We start from the raw sequence: 12,228 nt of genomic DNA, 5'->3' as shown, positions 1-12,228 counted from the left end.
AAGCTCTTCCTCTAACTGTCCATTGCCAGTAGAGGTCAAACAACAGTCTTTTGGCAAAGATGTGGTCTTGACGCTGTTTTTCTAAACGCTACTGGGGGTTCGAAGGGTATCAGAGCCTCGCCTTTTTTTTTTTTTTTTTTTTAAGTGTTTGGCAGTCATATGATTTGCCAAGGTTAATCTCCCATGGAGGGAGTCCTTCAGAGGATTTGGCTTTGGCTTTTGTTTATCATTCTGACACCAGAAGCCTTGGCTTACGTCATCGGGGTACCATGCAGGGGCTTTGCCTTGAAATTGAGGTTGCTGTTGTTGTGAGAGCCCCTAGGCTGTAGGGCTCAGCAGTGAATACTATATCTCTTTCAGTTCCTTCCCAGCTCCAAAGAGAACCATGTGGCTTTCCTTAGTGGACACAGATCACATTCAGGGTTTTCCAGAAGTCTCCACTGGATGCTATAAATATGGGATCCTTTCTCTTGTGATGTTAGTCTTCACAAGTGGATACTTCTGATTTGTCTGTATAGAGTTTCACAGCCTTCAGTGATGAATATTGTCTTTTATTGCACTATTTTTGGTCCAAGAATGATCAAATATTCAGAAGCAGATAGGCACTTTTTAGATATCTGGTTATCTTCCCTGCTGTATCATTCAGAAGGTGCTTCCATTTCATTCTGATGATAAAACCACCATCTAGTTATTGACTCAATTTAGGCAGGTTGACCAGGATAAGAAGCACCGGATCTTCCATATCAGCAAGGTCCATCCTAGATTCATATGTCATTGGCCTTCAACTTTGGGCACTTTAAAAGAGGAATTGGTGTATACACCATGACTTCAAAGTTATTTACTTCCTCATAGCTTTAAAATGACACCACAGAAAATTTTTTACCTTCATATATGGCCAAGAACTGTTGTTGTACCAGCCTGTAATTCATGGTTCTTAGAGAAATAAGAAATGTCTGTAACAGTATATATTATGTGTCTTGGGCATATGGAAGGTGCATTAACCTCACTACTATGTGTGTCATTTTCAAGTAATATGGACATTACCATCACTGCGTACTTACTAACAGGGAAGGTAGTGCAAAGTCCCCTTCCTTCTTTTATAAGCAGTCAGGCTTTGATATTGCTGTAGTAAAAACCAGTCTGCTGGTAGTGTCCAAGCACTCCCAACAAAATTACAGAATCACAGAATCAATCAGGTTGGAAGAGCCCTCTGGGATCATCGAGTCCAACCATTGCCCTGACACCACCATGGCAACTAAGTGCACTAAGTGCCATGTCCAGTCTTTTCTTAAACACCTCCAGAGATGGTGACTCCACCACCTCTCTGGGCAGCCCATTCCAATGGCTAATGACCCTTCCTGAGAACAAATGCTTCCTAATGTCCAACCTGAACCTCCCCTGGCGAAGCTTGAGGCTGTGTCCTCTTGTCCTATCGCTGGTTGCCTGGGAGAATCACAGAATCACAGAATGTCAGGGATTGGAAGGGACCTCGAAAGATCATCTAGTCCAATCCCCCTGCCGGAGCAGGATTGCCTAGACCATATCACACAGGAACGCGTCCAGGCGGGTTTTGAATGTCTCCAGAGAAGGAGACTCCACAACCTCTCTGGGCAGCCTGTTCCAGTGTTCGGTCACCCTCACTGTAAAGAAGTTTTTCCTCATATTTAAGTGGAGCCTCCTGTGTTCCAGCTTGCACCCATTGCCCCTTGTCCTGTCAAGGGATGTCACTGAGAAGAGCCTGGCTCCATCCTCATGACACTTGCCCTTTACATATTTATAAACATTAATGAGGTCACCCCTCAGTCTCCTCTTCTCCAAGCTAAAGAGACCCAGCTCCCTCAGCCTCTCCTCATAAGGGAGATGTTCCACTTCCTTAATCATCTTCGTGGCTCTGCGCTGGACTCTCTCTAGCAGTTCCCTGTCCTTCTTGAACTGAGGGGCCCAGAACTGGACACAATACTCCAGATGCGGCCTCACCAGGGCAGAGTAGAGGGGGAGGAGAACCTCTCTCGACCTGCTAACCACACCCCTTCTAATCCACCCCAGGATGCCATTGGCCTTCTTGGCCACAAGGGCACACTGCTAGCTCATGGTCATCCTGCTGTCCACTAGGACCCCCAGGTCCCTTTCCCCTACGCTGCTCTCCAACAGGTCTGCCCCCAACTTGTACTCATACAAGGGGCTGTTCTTGCCCAGATGCAGGACTCTACACTTGCCCTTGTTGTATTTCATTAAATTTCTCCCCGCCCAACTCTCCAGCCTGTCCAGGTCTCTCTGAATGGCTGCGCAGCCTTCCGGCATCTCAGCCACTCCTCCCAGTTTTGTGTCATCAGCGAACTTGCTGACAGCGCACTCTAATCCCTCATCCAAGTCATTAATGAATACATTGAATAGAACTGGTCCCAGTACCGACCCTTGAGGGACTCCGCTAGACACAGGCCTCCAAGTGGACTCTGTCCCATTGACCACCACTCTCTGGCTTCTTTCCTTCAGCCAGTTCACAATCCACCTCACTACCCGATCATCCAGACCACACTTCCCCAGTTTAGCTGCGAGGATGCTGTGGGAGACCGTGTCAAACGCTTTACTGAAATCGAGATAGACCACATCCACAGCTTTACCATCATCTATCCACCATTGATGTATTTGTAAAAGCTTTTTTTGTTATCTTTCACCGTAGCAGCCAAATCGAGCTCTAATTGATCTTTGGCCCTTCTAATCTTCTCCCTGCATGACCTGGCCACGTCCCTATAGACCTCCCAAGTTACCCGACCCTTCTTCCAGAGCAAATAGGCTCTCTTTTTTTCCTTAAGGTCTAGTCTAAGTTCTCTGTTTAACCAGGCCGGTCTTTTTCCCTGACGGCTTGTCTTCCTACACACCGGCACAGCCTGCTCCTGAATATTTAGCCATTCCCTTTTGAAGCATGTCCAGCCTTCCTGGACTCCTTTGCCCTCCAGGACCGATTGCCAAGAAACTCAGTCCACCAGCGTCTTAAACAGGCTAAAGTCAGCCCGCCGGAAATCTAAGGCAGAAGTTCTGCTCTTGCCCGTCCTTACTTCCCCCACTATCGAAAACTCTAACATTTCATGGTCGCTACTCCCAAGACGGCCACCGACCCTCACATCTCCCACTAGTCCTTCTCTGTTCACAAACAACAGGTCAAGCAGGGCCCCTCCTCTAGTGGGCTCATTTACCCACCTGGAATACTAATAGTGGGTAGCAGTCAGAGGGCCTCACCAGTTGAGGAATCCGCCTGGCAACATCCCTTACCCGAGCCCCAGGGAGGCAGCAGACTTCCCTGTGAGTCGGGTCTGGCCTGCATATGGGGCCCTCCGTTCCCCGTAGCAGGGAGTCACCTACAACAATTACTTTTCTCCTTTTGGAGCTGGTTGCAACCCTCTTACTTGGTTGCTTCTGTTTAAGTAGCCAAATTAAAGATGACTTAGATTGCTTTAGTTGGTCCATATGTCACTTCTTGTATAGCAATTAGCTGGTATTGAGGTTAACCTGAGGTGGATCGTTTTTACTTCTGATATTAACAGAAAGATTTTTCTCATGCTACTGAAGGCTATTCTGGTATCTGTTGAATGAATTCCTAGTTCTGCAGTCAAAACAGAGCGCTTTTTTCCCAGCTTTCTAGACGGCAGCAATTACTTCAGGGAGGAAGGCAGCAGATCCCATATTATTCTTCTACTATAGCATGCAGTCATCAGGATGTGGATCAGCTTAAGCTGACCGAAGGCTGTGTTGCTGCCAGAAGAGAGGATCCCTTTGCCCACCCACTCCTGTGCTCCTCCTTACCTTGGCCTGGGGGAGTAGGTGGCTGCGGGATGGATGCCTTGCAGTAGCAGATGACAGAAAACCTTTGGGAAGTCACAGACCAGGGGCTCCTCCTTTTTGAAGCCGGCATGGTCAGAGACTGGGTTCAGTATAACTTCACAATTAAGTTCTTCCCACGTGGTTTCAACTGTTCACCTTAACTGGGAAATCAATGTGCCTATTCTTTCAGCTTTTATCATAGTTGAAGTCATAGCATGACATTCTTAATTTGTTAATGTATTCACAGAGTGCAGGGTGGTTGGTTGGTGTCCGTCTCAGAAAGATTCCATGCTGAATCCTTAAAGACTACACAATTTTATATTAATTCTCTGATTTTACTGAACGAAACACAATTTTCTTCCCATTCCAGTGGCTTTGTTTTTCTTCGACTGATTTGTCCTGCTATCCTGAACCCAAGGATGTTTAATATCATCTCAGGTGACTATATACTTCAGATTGAATTCATACTTTATACAGTAATAGGCGTGAAATTACTGTAAAGTCTAATTTAGCAAAATAAGAAGACTTTTTTGAACGCTGTGTCCAAAGTCATGTTATCAACGTCACTTGACTGACTTCTCCATAAGGCAGCCAGTGTACGCTTTTCACTCTCAAAGGTTAGATTGTGGTTATCCCCAATGTCGTTTTAAAGTCCAGAAAAACATGCATTGTGCTACTTAATAATACAGTTTTGAGTTAAAAGTCTAGCAATGTGGAATGTTTTCTAGCAGTGTGAAAAATGTGTGTGATCTTCGGATGTCACTTTGAATACAATGCAATGCCAAAGTTAATGGCTGAAATTCAATGGTATCTCTTAAATGAACAAGATTTTATAAATTTGAAAATGTGTCTGCAGAGCTTAGAATACATTTGTGCACCTAGAAAATTACACTTTAATAACTTGTTAGAACATCCTGCTTAGATAGCTTCCAGACATTGGATGAGTCCTTACTTTGACTCATTAAGTACAGTCATTCTCTAATAGGGAATCTTAAAGATGAGAGAGGGGCGGCATTTAGAAAGGGTGCCCTGTGCAGACCTGAGGTGGTCATCTTGGTTGATGTAAAGGCCATTGATAGAGGAGAGTTCCCATGGGCTTGCAAAAGTGAATGTTCTCACTGCGCAAAGTCTTACCCCGTTTTTTGATGCTCTCTCGGTAGAGTGCATGTATAGTAGTTAGCTACAACAGTGATGGGGAACATTCCTGTTTGAAGACCAGGATTGCAGACCTGCTGTGCTGGCCTGTGGCACGGTGCTGGCCGGTATCAGATAGTGCTCTCCCAAACACTCACAGGAGTGATGGGGGTGGCGGCGCGCACCAGGGACCACATGTGACACGCTGCTGGCGTGGGGCTTTCCTGTTGTGAAGCTGGAATGGTGAGGGCATGCCTTAAGCACCCAGAAATGTTTGTGGGCGTTTTTAACTTCTGTGGGAGGAAAAAAGGAAAAGCATAAACTGATGAAAACTCTATTACTAAAGTTAAAATATTCGGACATCTGAGTTGCTTAAAGTTTGCATATGTTATACTTCATCTTTGTCTTCTGTTTGTTTTTTTTTTCTTGGTAAAGATCACCCCAAGTTGGAGGACATTTAGTTTGCACTAGCCATTGCTCTTCCTCCTTCCCTCCCTAGCAGTTTCCTTATTTTTACCAGTAAAATGCTGACTTGGAAATAGGAGGAAATCAGAAATCTCCTTCAGAAAAGCTTTTTTCCTTTATTCATAGACAGTTTTTAAGACAGTGTAGCATGTTTTCTATTGACTCTCTTTAAGCTATAGTAAATGAGAAGGGCTGTGTCAAACTGAAAGTTCCTTTCCCTTACCCAGTAATCATTTCCATACATGCTTTGGAGAAAGCATTTGAGAAACATGGCCTGGCACACAGTGATCCTTTTTTTAGGATTTTATTACATTCAGGTAATTTGCAAGTTAGGTACCTCCTATCTTGGGTTGCACTGTGTCTGCAGGTGTAAAAAGTTACCTATAAATTTGAGTAATCCCCTTTAAGCTTGTCTGCCAGTGTTAAAGTCCCACTCGTGTACGTCCGGCTAATATTCTTGACTACTGCTAAGGTAAACTTACAGACTCCATGTAGAGCTTTTAGAGCTGTTAAAAAAAGGGATGAGACAGTCCTTCTTTTGGAGCAAGGTTTCCAACACACATTCTTCCCATAATAGGGAAAAAAGTATTCTGAAGACTGGGTGTATAGGTACAGCTCGGTATCAGCAGCAATCCTATCACCTCAACAGCTGTGATGGAAAAAAAAAAAACTTTGTTTCAAAAGTTAAATCCTTTGTTGCAAGCATCTTTGAGTTTTTTAAAGTAATTTACTTCCTTAGATCAGTTCTCCTAACCTGAAGTTCCAGATTCCAAGGCTAGTAATATTTTCCAGCATTGCTGTTTCAAAGGCTTGTGTTGTACCAAGCACTAGACATGATGAACAACTGACATTAGTTGTATAGCTCCAGATGTGCAAGAAAAATTCTAACTTATTTTTCAGTGGATTTTGGAAGGGGAGGGAAAGAAAGAACAAAAGGTGCAGGTAGACAATGAAGAACACACAGCGTCCTTATGAAGAATTATAAAATTTAGAGCATATATAAGAACCATGTCAATTTTGGAATACTTCAAACCTGGCTTTCAACCAGGCCATTTACTGTACCTGGAGGGAAAGACAATTTTGTAAGATACTACTGGGTAATACCACTTGTTGGAAAAGGAAGTTTTAACTAAGTGGTTAATGTAAAGTGTAATGTTAAGTACAGCAAGTGACTATAATTTCATGGAAATGCAAGCCATGATTGCATGTCATGTTTACTCGTTTTCCCGATGCCAGTAACTTTTAATTTGTATAACTTGTCAGAGCCCACTTATGTGGGTATACACAGATAAGGGAAAAGGTAGACTTGCTTTTTTTTTTTAAATTTTAAAGGTAAATCGATCTTTTTTATTCTAACAACAAATAATCCCTCTTTCAACAAAAGTTTTGTCTTTGTGAAATGGTTCTTGCTTCACCTAACTCTTACTAACACCACATTATTTTGCATACTTGTTCTGTATGCAACTATTACAGAAAATCAGATATTCATATTAATATATCATTGTGGACATTACTAAAGCAACATAAGTTTTACTTCACCAAGTGACATCTTGCACATGCAGTTCTGTTATAACATTAAAAATATTTTATTCCATGAAAAAATATGAATTGGAGAAGAGCTTTACTTTCATGTGACTGCTCTTAGTTTTAAATGGAATGGTCAGTAACACGCTACTTTGTATTCCTGCCAGATTCTCCTTCCCCCACTGCTGCAAGAACGCTGACGCTGGTCGCCAAGTCTGTGCAGAATTTAGCAAATCTGGTTGAATTTGGAGCTAAGGTGAATATAATTCTACACACACAGAACAGCCTAGAACTGTGTTTCCAGTACATTTCAATGTTGCTGTTTAATACATGCAAAAAATCTGTTGCCATTTTCTTGTGTGAAGCCTGATATATCACCTGTTTGTCCTCACCAGCAAGGAGGCCTCCTTACTGCAATTTCTTCTGTCCTCTTCATTTAGAGCTAAACAGGGTGTTGATCTGAACTAGAGCAGTAGCATAAAGTCTGGCTAAATTGGGAAGAGGAGCCGTGATCATGTGGGAGGATGTAGGAACTCTTATTAATGACCTAGTACATCCCATGAAGATTTTGAATCTGGTAGTATGAACACCAGCAGTGGTCTGTTAAAATAATTGATGAACAAATGACCATACTGGTAGGTATCACAATGTGAGGCAACCATATATTGATGCTATGAGAACAGAGATAAACTCAGTAGATGTTTGTTCCAAAGACAACAGTGGAAGCACGTGGAGCATTCTTTTTCCCATTTGCAACAGAAAAGGTAGCAGTCACACTCCAGTATTGCCTGTGTTAGGGTGCAGAAGCGTGAGAGGAAAGGCAGGCATCCATCCCACCACAACCAAAGTGTCCCTTCTGGTAAAATGGGCACATTTTCTTTTGGAATATCCACATCAAAAAGATACCTGAGAATTGCTAGATCAGGAATCTGTGACAGGAAAGAATCAGAAGGATAAATATTCTGCCTTAAATAGATGATGGGAGCTTTTTTGTATTTCAATTGATTATTTGATGTCAAAGGGGAGGCATCCTTTAGTAATATTTGTGTGCTTCTGTACACAACCTTGAAATGCATTGCACACACATGTTCTATCTATATAAAGTAATTAACTTTCAGATTGAGACTAATCAGACCTAAATTCCCAGCTTGGTATATGTTATCCAATTCTGAAATAAAGGAAGAGCTGCCAACCTCTGACTCTTTGCTCCCCTACCCGCCCCCCTTTCACCCTGCATATACTTAACTCCTTAGATTGGTGCTTCTGTGGTGGAGCACTTCAAAGCACCCGTTCTATTTGTACTCACTTTCATATTGCTAGACATAATTAACGTTGTAAACCAAATGTGCATACTGCACTAACAAAGCCCCAGCTTTTAACAAAGTTTCTGTTATAACACTAAGGGAATGCCAGCAACAACTGGTCTATCTCAGTTCCCAGGCTGAAGCATGGTTGAAAAATAAATCTGTTGACTTAAGCATAATGAAAGTGACTTCAGGTTGGCATTATAGTTATTTCTCTGACACACATAACTTGGAATGTAAGCGTTAATGAAAGAAGAAGAAAGAGGGTACTTATTGCTGATCATACCTTTGAAAGCAGAGCATTTGTTCACTGCAACTAGGTATCAAGAGACATTCACGCAAATTCATGTCAGTGTGCATGTATAAGAAAATTTCTGACTCGAGAGACTCTGAGTCTTCTGAATATAATACCGAATTCTGCAGTCTTTTGACTGGCTACACACCAGACATTAGAAATTACCTTGAAAAAATAAAATCACTCTGGATGACATACTTGTTTTGCCATGTCATTTGTCTGACTGCACAGTGTTCACTTCAGGTATGACAATTATCTTGGCATTGATTTGTTCTAATGAATACTTTTAAAAATTACTAGGAGCCATATATGGAAGGGGTCAATCCATTCATCAAGAGCAACAAACATCGCATGATCATGTTCCTGGATGAACTTGGGGTAAGTGGTTAAAAAAAAAACTTTACTGGAAGTTACACAGCAACACTGTACATGGAAATTCATTACACTTATTAACTAGCTTAAAAATGCATCAGTTCCCACAAGATTTTGAATGCTTGTAACTGAATACATTTTTCTTATGCATGTTTAGAAACTGCAGATTGCTGGCAGATTAATACGGAATTAAAACCATCAAGTGTCACCCTAGACTTTATTCATTTAGTGCCTCTGTAGATGAGAGAAGCTCAGACAGATTTTATAGCTATAAGGATTAGAAATTTTGGCCAAAAATACAAATCATTAAAAATACGTTTTAAAACAATAATTCTTATATATAATGTGTCATATGGTTTTGACCAGAGATTGAAATTGGTTTTTGCTTTAAAAAAATGTTAGTTTGAATTTCAGTTATGCATTGCCAAGTGTGTCACTGCATACATTCTAGATAGTGTAGTTTGAAAGTGAACTGCAGTTACTGTTTTGTCTATGATACCTATAACCGGAGGTAGGACCTCATGTTGTATATGTGTATTTTTAAACCAAGAATTCATTTTAAAAACCAAGATTAAAAAATGTGCCAATCATCTTCCTGAATTGATCCCTTAAAAGTGACCTAAAAGACATCTCAGAATATTTTGGTAAGATATAAAAATGAGTGTGGCATCTGGGTAGGTTGCCATATGTCACCTTTTTCTTGTTAAATTGCGACTTCTGCATATTATGATACGCCAGTGACAGATTTTGCGTGAGGCCTCTGAAAACGGTTGGTTTGAAAATAACTGTTGGATTATTCTACTGTTTTAATTACAGCATTATTGTTTAATGACCAGTTTAATGATTGATGGATAGTTACAGATTTTGCTGAATTTTTGTTATTGCTGTTCTCTCATTTAGATTGAAAAAAAAAAAGCACCTGATGGATGGATTCCTGCTCATTTAGGGGAAGGTCATAAGCTGCGTATATGCAGTAGCTTTCTGGCTAGCTCAGTGGTAGTGTAGCAATAACACGGTTCTTTTAGTTAGAACCCTTCTATCAGGAGGAGAAATTGCAGCAGGCTCATAAAATGCATGCTTGCGGAGAGGAGGAAATACATAGGTAGTAATACAAAGACGGACTGGAGACTTAGCTGGGAAGACTGACATTGCAGTACTTGCTTGCAGTATAAAACAATTGTGTGGGCAGAGCTGTAGAGCTGTAATTCATCTTCCTGTGTGCCCGGGTACTCCGCATCCTAAATCTGCTCTCACCTTTTCTTGTTGAAGAACGTTCCTGAGCTTCCAGACGCGACAGAGCATTCTAGAACTGACCTATCTCGTGACCTGGCAGCCTTGCACGAGATATGTGTGGCACACTCGGATGAACTCCGGACACTCAGTAATGAGCGAGGTGTAATGCAGGTGAGCGACAGAGGTTAACAGACAGATCACAGGTACAGACAGTGTGTCTTGAGTTACTCCTTAGTATCAGGATGCTTTTGTCGTATTTCTGGCTAGCAGTATGACCGATAAACATTTTAAAATATGTGCCTTTTACCAGGAGATTAGCTGTAAAGGTAAGTACTTAGTCCATAGTTTTGTTTCTTCGTGCAACAAAACCAAAGAGGTTTTCTTAAAAGTTTCCAGAGGAAGTTTTAGTTTCTAGTGGAAGCCTAAACCCACAAAATTAGTCTTCTGACAGGCTCTCTGGGTCGTTGGTTTTTAGGATCATGGGGTTTTTTTCAGTTGAGAACTAAATTTATTTTCGTTAGGTTTCTATAGATACCTCATGTCTGCTTCCTAATTTGCCAGTACATTTGTAAACACACATGGCAGACTCTTCCAGCAAACCCCAGCAGTGTGTCAGCAGTACGCTATCTTAGCCTGCCTGTTAAACCACAAAGCAGCAAAAAGATCCATGGGTGGAGAGGCGAAGCTCCTAACACTGTTTTAGACTTCCCTTTTGAAGGTAATGTCTTACTGACTAGGGATCAGCTGTTTCTTTTTGTTTGTTTTAATCTATTTTAAACTACCTGGCCTGATAGGCTAATGCTGAAAACGCTTCTCAAGCAAGACTCTTCTAGTTTCCAGTAGCTAACGTATGGTTTTACTGACTCTCTTTCTACAGCATGTTCTTAAGAAGCTTTTGGCTATTACTGAACTGCTTCAACAAAAACAAAATCAGTATTCAGTGTCTAATAACATCAGGTAGCAGCCCTCTACCTGAATTCTGCATGGATCCAGCATGCCTGACATGGCGACTCACACCAGTATCACTTTCTTCTTGCTCTTGCCAAAAATAGCACACCCTGTCACATTCCCAGTGATGTGTGAACTATGCAAAAAGAAAACAAAGATCCTGTTGGTGAAAGATTGTACCAGCAGCTTTTTTAAGCTATCTGTGCAGGACATTTGCACTTTTTTCCACTTGGAAACAGTTTTCACAACCTCTGAGCCTTGGGTGTACAGTTCACCTTCTGCAAAGAAAATGCTGTGACTGTGTCTTGAACTTTGAAAATTATTTTCAGCACCTCTGATTGCCAAAGTTTTGCTGTCTTGTTGGAAAAGAATTGTCAACTGACATGAGAAGAAACGTGTTGTTTTGACAGCCACATATAACTGGATAACATTTCTTACTGTAATTTCTGACTGGTTACAATAATTATGACTTTTGACTGTTTCAACCACTTTAACTTGTATTTACAGTTTCCAGAATTTGATGTTATGGTAAGAACAATCTTTACTGTACACTTTTTATACCATGCTATTTCTCTTGCTGGAATCATGTTGAAAGAGAATATGCAGAATGGGTCTTGTCAGCTTTATTTTTTTTGATGTGCCACTGATTCAGTCTGAATAGTTCTTCCATCAAGAACTGTATATCCAGATAAATCACAATGCTTTTGTAAAATGTTTACAACAGTAAATAATTTGAATTTGGTAAATTTATTGATCATTGTATCAGACATGCATGCATTCATTAAACCATTTTATAAAATATGTATTGGTTGGTCTTTTCTGTAAAGTCTAGCATAAATATTATTTTTATAAGTAAAAAATAACTTTTTAAAATAAACCAAGCTGCAGATCAACTCCTTCTACGAAACTGGCTAACTCTGGCTGCTGTGGAAATTTTTTACAGTGTCTGCACACGTGATGTACTTTGAAATGTACATGCAGTGTCACTTTTTTAGCGTGAATCCTCAGAACAGCATTACCTTGTCCATATGCCTTAATGCATGCATATCTCTCACAGGGTGAGAAAGTAGATGTTAAAACTGTTAAAAAGTTAAAAGTAAAATATGCAATTGATTCAGAGGGTACTTCAGCATC

General features: G+C 41.0%; 1 protein-coding gene across 1 annotated transcript in view; it reads left to right on the top strand.

Moving 5' to 3' along the window:
* The window catches only part of RASA1 (RAS p21 protein activator 1), a 67,378-nt gene extending 55,483 nt beyond the window's left edge, over nt 1-11,895 (top strand). Inside the window, exons 21-25 of the mRNA XM_068422303.1 lie at nt 4,190-4,257; nt 7,110-7,198; nt 8,842-8,919; nt 10,183-10,317; nt 11,024-11,895. Coding sequence (XP_068278404.1) covers nt 4,190-4,257; nt 7,110-7,198; nt 8,842-8,919; nt 10,183-10,317; nt 11,024-11,107 — 454 coding nt within the window. The 3' untranslated portion in view covers nt 11,108-11,895. The remainder of the gene's footprint in view (nt 1-4,189; nt 4,258-7,109; nt 7,199-8,841; nt 8,920-10,182; nt 10,318-11,023) is intronic.
* The last annotated feature ends 333 nt before the right edge of the window (nt 11,896-12,228 follow it).

This window comes from Nyctibius grandis, chromosome Z, assembly GCF_013368605.1.
Source record: "Nyctibius grandis isolate bNycGra1 chromosome Z, bNycGra1.pri, whole genome shotgun sequence".
Lineage (NCBI taxonomy): Eukaryota > Metazoa > Chordata > Aves > Nyctibiiformes > Nyctibiidae > Nyctibius > Nyctibius grandis.
This window is presented reverse-complemented; position numbering and strand designations above follow the sequence as displayed.